This window comes from Fukomys damarensis, unplaced genomic scaffold (assembly GCF_012274545.1).
Source record: "Fukomys damarensis isolate Sample0158 unplaced genomic scaffold, DMR_v1.0_HiC HiC_scaffold_37, whole genome shotgun sequence".
Taxonomy (NCBI): Eukaryota; Metazoa; Chordata; class Mammalia; order Rodentia; family Bathyergidae; genus Fukomys; species Fukomys damarensis.
The window spans coordinates 9,807,472-9,813,930 of record NW_022900949.1 but is presented as its reverse complement, the minus strand read 5'-3'; the positions used below and the strand labels follow the sequence as shown (position 1 = coordinate 9,813,930).

The 6,459-nt window shown below is 56.0% G+C and overlaps 2 protein-coding genes across 2 annotated transcripts in view; both read right to left on the bottom strand.

Annotated features, from left to right (window-relative positions):
* Peak3 (PEAK family member 3) overlaps positions 1-1,137 on the bottom strand; it is a 4,109-nt gene extending 2,972 nt beyond the window's left edge. Inside the window, exons 1-3 of the mRNA XM_010635118.1 lie at positions 1,128-1,137; positions 670-774; positions 26-143 (exon numbers count right to left, since the gene is read on the bottom strand). Coding sequence (XP_010633420.1) covers positions 26-143; positions 670-774; positions 1,128-1,137 — 233 coding nt within the window. The remainder of the gene's footprint in view (positions 1-25; positions 144-669; positions 775-1,127) is intronic.
* A 3,110-nt stretch (positions 1,138-4,247) lies between these two features.
* Positions 4,248-6,459, bottom strand: part of Lingo3 (leucine rich repeat and Ig domain containing 3) — a 9,803-nt gene continuing 7,591 nt past the window's right edge. The window contains 1 exon segment of the mRNA XM_033759622.1: positions 4,248-6,448. Within this exon segment, the coding sequence (XP_033615513.1) occupies positions 6,194-6,448 (255 nt within the window). The 3' untranslated portion in view covers positions 4,248-6,193.

Here is a 6,459-nt window from a genome sequence, read left to right as displayed (position 1 = left end):
GGGGACCCCGCGACTGGGCAGAGACTGCATCCGGGTCAGGTTCTTCTTGGGCAGGGGTGGGGGCTGGGGGCCGGAGGAGGAGAGGGACCTGGGGGTGTGGGACCGGCAGGCCTTGAAGGGCATCAGATGGGCGCGGACCTCCCCTGTGCGGGAGATGGGGGATTGAGAACTTGGGGGCCATGTGGCCTTTGTGACTACACCTCAGCCTTGATTTCCCTATCTCTAAAATGGGAATAATGCTGGGTATGGTGTCATCCTGCACTCTGGGAAGCAGAGGCAGGAGAACATTGAGTTCAAGCCCAGCCCAGGCAACTTACTGAGACCCTGTCTCAAAATAAAAACTGAAAAAGCTGGGGATGGAGCTCAGTGCAAAGGCCGTAGGGTCCATCCCCTGTATCCCCAACAGAACAAAACCAAACCAGCCACTGCCAGGTGTCCTACAGGTTAGGGGGCCAGGCCCAGTGTGCAGACAGCGCACCGGCTCTGGTGCAGTCAGGTAGAGTCACACCACTCAGCCCCCAGGAAACTGTATTCCCTGCCTGGCTGTGCAGGTGACTCCGTTTTATAAGCTTTTGGCCCCAGAGCTTCCTCCCTCCTCCCAGGTATGGCCGCCACTGGCTCCTGCCACCCCTGCCCTCCCCGGCCCAGGGCTCCCAGCTGGCTGCTCACCGAGGTTGCAGTACGCAGGCTGAGCTGGCTGGGCCAGGCTGCCCGGCTCGGGGTTCTCTGCGGGGGACTCAGGGCGGCTCACTGCTGGTGGTGGGGGACTCAGGGCTGCTCATGCTGTTGGTGGAAGGGGGCACATGTAGGATAACCTCGTGCACAGGCGGGGGCTGAGTGCTTCGGTGCTGCCTGCTCCCAGGGGCCTCAACACCTCCACTGTGGCTTCCTTGCCGAGCCTTGGGTCTGCCGTGTGACCCTGGGTAAACTTCTTGCCCTCTCTTACTCTTCCTTACCCACAAGACAGGCATGTTACTCATCCATCCTTCGGGGTCTGAATGTTCAGGGTGGGACTCAATGCCCAGCCTAGAGGATGGGCTATCCAGGGGTCAGCAAGGGGTGGGTAAAAATGAACAAGAGCTATGTTTGGGCCTTGTCCCAAGAAGTCAGCCACACACACAGCCCACCGCAAGCCATGCTGTTGCGGTAGGCTTCCACTTCCCAGTTTCAAGGCCCCAGCCCTTCATCCAACCTCAAAAAGCTACTGCTTGTGAGCCATTGTGGTGGCACACACTTATCCTCTGGGAGGCTGAGTCAGGAGGATCTCAGTTTTCTCCAGTCCAGCCTAAGCAACCTAGCAAGATCTTGCCTCAAAATAAACCTTAAAAAGGGGTGGGGAATGAAGCTCAATGAAAAGGCCCTGGGTTTAATTTCTAGGAGACCTCTCTCTCTCTCTCTCCTCTCTCTCTCCCTCCCTCTCCCTCTCCCTCTCTCTCCCTCTCTCTCCCTCCCTCTCTCTCTCTCTCCCTCTTTCTCTCTCTGTTTTTTCTTTGTACTGGGGATTGAACTCAGGGCCTTGCGCTTGTGAGACAGGCAGCTACACCACTGAGCTAAATCCCCAGCCCCAGAAAAAAAGAAGAGAAAAGAAAAGAAAAGAAATGCTGCTATTTCTGCCCAGCCCCCCACCCCACCCCTACCTTCAGGCTGTAGGGACGAAGGGGACAAGCTGAGTCCTGCGGGCCCCCGGCCTCCCCAAATGGCTCCAGCCAACAGGAAGCATGGAGCAACTGTTAGGCCACAGGCCGGGCCCGGGGTGGGGCTGGGGGCCCCTTTTACATCATTTCCCCAGCTGGGGCGAGGCAGCCCAGTGTGCTGTGGGAAGGGCGTCCCAGCCGAGGGGTTAGGCCTGGACGAAGGTGGGGACCCCTGTGGGAAAGTTGGGCTGAGAGCTCAGGGGCTGTACCACCAGGGTGGGTGGGTGGCAGTGGGGTCCCTGCAAAACTGGGAGCAGCCGGACATAGCGGGCTCCCTGCCTTAGGTGTGGGCAGAGAGTTCCAGCCCCAACTTTTCTGGGAGAAATGAAACCAGGCCACTTTTTCCTGTGGGTTTTCAGTTCCTGAGAACTGCTCTCCCTTCTTCGAGGCCGTCTCAGTAGCCTCTGTCTTGGCTCAGAGCCTTGCTGTGCTTGTGGGCAAGTCACTGTCCTGCTCTGTGCTGCCGAGAAGGAAGAAAGCCTTTCCTACATCCTGTCTTAGACACTGCACCTCTTGGATTTTGTTCTGTTTTGTGTGTGTGGTACCAGGGACCAAACTCAGGACTTTGCACTTGTAAGGCAAGCACTGTACTACTGAGCTAAATCCCCAGCCCATTGTTCTGTTTTTTGAGGCAAGGTCTCTCTATGTAGCCTTGGCTGACTTTGAACTCACTTCAGTCTTCCTGCCTCAGCCTCCTGAGTGCTGGGATGACAGGTGTGTGCCACCGTGCCCAGCTTGACCACTTGTTTTTCTAAGTAAAGTTTTGTTGGAACGGAGGCCAAAGTCCCGCATCAGATCATGTAAGTATGTAGATCCTATCTTTTTCTAAATGTTGAAGTTGGGCACATGCACATCCACCCTCTGGGAGGCTGAGGCAGGAGAATAGCAAGTTTAACCCCAGCCTGGGGAACTTAGACTTTGCTAGAACCTGTCTCAGTGGTTCCACTGCCTGACTTGCAAGCACAAGGGCCCGAGTTCGATCCCTGGTACCACCAAAAAGAGGTAAAAAGAGCTAGGGATTTAGCTTCCTGTGAAGACCCTGGATTCCAGCCCCAGGACCAAACAACAAAACAACAAACACAAAGGGAAGAAACCCTCAGGGCCAGAGGGAGAGGGTGGGGAAGTTACCTTGCTTTCTTGGTAATCACCTGGCAAAGGTGCCTGTTACAGGAGACATTGGAGAGAGTGGGTGGGGACCTGAAATCCCCCCAAAAGTGAGTCCCTCTTGGCAGCTGGGGGTTGGAGACAGGCCAGTGGCCTGCCCTTTATTTTTGCAGTCCCAGATTGCCTTCCCATGGACCCTTGCTAGGGGCCCACTCCAGCTGGGCCCTGGCCCCCTGCAGAAGGAGCGTCCCCCCTTAGTCAGGGAGTCCCCTCCCCCAGTCACCCCACAATACCACAGGTTTGGGGACAATCTTGAGTATTGTACTTGCCCCAAATCAGGGACTCAGAGGCACTGGAAAGGGAATGGCAGCCTTTCTGGGTGAGGAAACTGAGGTACGTGAGGCAATAGTTTCTCTGCAAGGAGATCCTACGTACTCAAGAGGCTGAGGCAGGAGGATCCTTCGAGTTTGAGTTCAGCCTGGACTCTATAGTGAGTTCAAGGCCAGCCTAAACTCCAGAGCAAGACCCTATCTTAAAAAAAAAAAATACAGAATGAGCACAAATGTCTTCTTGTGTCTTTAGGGGTTGGATCCTGGGATCCTGGACACTGGGTTCCTGTCTTTATCTCTGTTTACCCATCTATTAATGGAGGTTTAAAAAAATGAAAACAAATGGGAATTGGATAAAACAACTTTAAAAAAATATTTTTTACAGTTCTGGGGACTGAACCTGGGGCCTTTGCACTAAACTACGTCCTCAGCCATGATTTTTTTTTGTACTGGGGATCGAATTTGGGAGCTTGCGCTTGCGAGGAAGGTGGCAGAACCTTTGAGTTAAATCCCTGGCTCCTCAGCTCTTTTTAATTTTGTATTGTGAGACAGAGGCTCACTAAGTTGCTCAGGCTGGGTTGGAACTTGCAATCCTCCTGCCTCAGCTTCCCACCATACCCTGTGATAAAGCACTCTATTAGCATTCCTTCAGGACTCAGGGATGACTTCCCCAAGACAGAGTGAGGAGGTTGCAGTCCAAAGAGGCACCTCAAGGACCTGACTTCTCCTTTTTTCCTATGAGTTCATGGCAGGAGTTTCCCTTATGGTCCCTATTTCTCCCTAGCCAGAAACTCAGGGCTGAATCCTTCTGTCTTGTTTTTTTGTTTGTGTTTTGTTTTTGGTTAAGGAGACAGGATCTCACTATATAGCCCAGTGCAGCCTTGAATTCAGTAATCCTCCTGCCTCAGCCTCCTGGTGCTTGAGATTACCATGGCTAGCTCCTTCTGCCTTTTTGCTGACCTACGGCCCATCAATAAAGTGGGACCCTAGGAGCTGAAGCCAGGAGGATTCCCTCCCAGGGACCCCTTCCCACCTCCTACTCCTCCCGTGTGAATAATAAAAACAACCTTAAGTTTGTTATTAAATCAGTTTCAATTTATTGGATTCCAATCAAATACAGCAGGATGTGGAGGGAGGTGGGCGGAAGGGTCTTGGTTAGGGTTGGGACTTGGGGAGAAAGGGCTGGGGAACCCCAATACTGATGCTGTCACCCCCCCAGTGCTTCCAGGAAAGCCCCCCACATCTTTGAATGACGCTAAAGGCACTTGGATGTTGTGTTTGGAGGCCTGGAGTTGCCATGGCAACAGGGTCAGGAGGCCCTTGGGGTTGTCATGACAACAGGGCCTGGAGGCCACTGAAAGACAGTTCTGCCTGGCTGGTCTCTTGAGTGGTCTGGGGCCACAGCATGCACCTCTGGCCCACACTCTGCTGGCTCCTCTGCACATGGTGGGCAGGGCCAGGGGTCCCTATGTCCCGGGCCACAGCCCTGCTGGGATACTGCTGAGTCCTTCCCACAAAGCCAGCTTTTGTCTGCCACGGCCTCGAGGGATCTGGGATCCAAGCCAAGCTCTGCAGCCCCGTGTACAGGCCTGGACTCTCGGACCCATGTCAGGGAAGACGACACTACAGATCTGGGTGGTATCCAGTCACCAGCTGAGACCACACAGCAGGGCAGGAGGGGCAGGGCTGGCTTAAAAAAATCTTCCTCCCTGGCTAGGGTCAGTTTCAGGCCCCAGAAGGTTGCCTGCACCTTGTGCCCCTACAGTATCCCAACTGTCATCTGGCTGAGGTAGAGGGTGGGGAGGAGCTGAGTGGGGGAGGCCAGTCAGGGACGGTGCCAGTCCGGGGTCTGAAGTCTTCTGAAAAACCTCACCTTGCGCTTGCTGAACCTCCAGTGACAGGGAGCTCACCACCTGCAGACACAGGCAGTGGTCCTGGGGAGCTCTTTCTTCCCGTGAGCTGCAACTGGCCTGGGACTCGAATTCTGGTCCTAGATCTGCCCCTTTGTCACAGAGACCAAGGTCCTGTGGCACTGTCTCTCAGTGACTAGGGTCCTCAGCCCTCTTCCCTTCCACCACCCCTGCAGGGTACGTGGCAGGGACTCAGTGCCCGCCCCGACTGTGTGCTCTCACCCACACCTGAGTGTGCCAGCTCAGGGCTCCATGTGAACTTGGCTGGATGATTCCTCCAGCTGGGGGACCCTGAGGCCGGGTGCCAGGGGCACTAGGGACATGGCTTCTGCCAGTGGGCACCCCATTGGCCCACAGGTCGTCCTGGGGAGTGGGAGGATGGGAACAGGGTGGTGGGGACTGTGACCAGGGCTGCTCATGTGCACTGGGGTGAGTGTGAATCGTGTGTGCACTGCGTGTGAGCTGAATGTGCCCTGGGTGTGAACCTTGTGTTTCTGGTGTAAACTCTGTATGTCCTCAGCATGGGCTGAGTGTGCCTTGGATGTGAGCTGGGTGTGAATGGAGTGAATTTAGTGTGCCCTAGTTATGAGCTGAGTGTGCCTTGGGCATGAGGGGAGTGTCTTAAGTATGGGGTGAGTGTGGCCCAGTGTGAGATGAGTGTCCTGGGTGTGAGCTGAGTGTGCCCCTGTGGCCAGCTCCACAGCCACGACTTGATTCTAGCATCTGCTGGGTGTGTGCCGTGCACCCCCTGAGCTGTGTCCGGCTGGAGGTGTGAATCGGTGTGACCTCTGCTTGCTCTCTCCTGGGCTGGGGTGCCCTCCGTGCATCCCCCATGCCACTGTCTCCCCTAGAGGGGCCACCTCCCGTCGGGAACTCAGAGCCCCCAGCCATGCAGGCCTAGTAGAAAGGAGCCCAGCCCCCCATACCTCCACCCCAGCCCCAGTCCCGGGGACCACAGCTGGGTGGGGGCGGAAGAGAGGTGGAAACCTTTAGAAAAGTCTTGAGAAACTGCAAAAGATGCGCTTGGCTGAAAAACAGGCCTGCGGCTGGTTGCTTATAAAAGTGGGGGGCGGTCCTGCGGGTCAGCTGGCTCGCGCCGCCCCCTGAGGAGGATGCCTAGGTGGAAACCCTCGGGGCCTGACGCAGCGCCCGGTCCTCAGATCATCTTCATGTTGAACTTGCGCGCACCCCCCTGGCCGGTGGCGGCGGCGGGCCCGTCCACCTTTCGGAAGGAGTACTCCACCGAGAAGTGGTTCTTGTGCTGCCCGCGACCGCGGCTCCACACGAAAAGCAGCAGGAAGCAGAAGAGCACGACGCCCAGGAAGGTGATGCAGCCCATGGCCGTGGACACCAGGACCGTGGTGAGGTCCAGCGGGAAGCGCACGGCCGCCTGCGTCTCGTTGCGCGTTTTTTAAAAAAAAT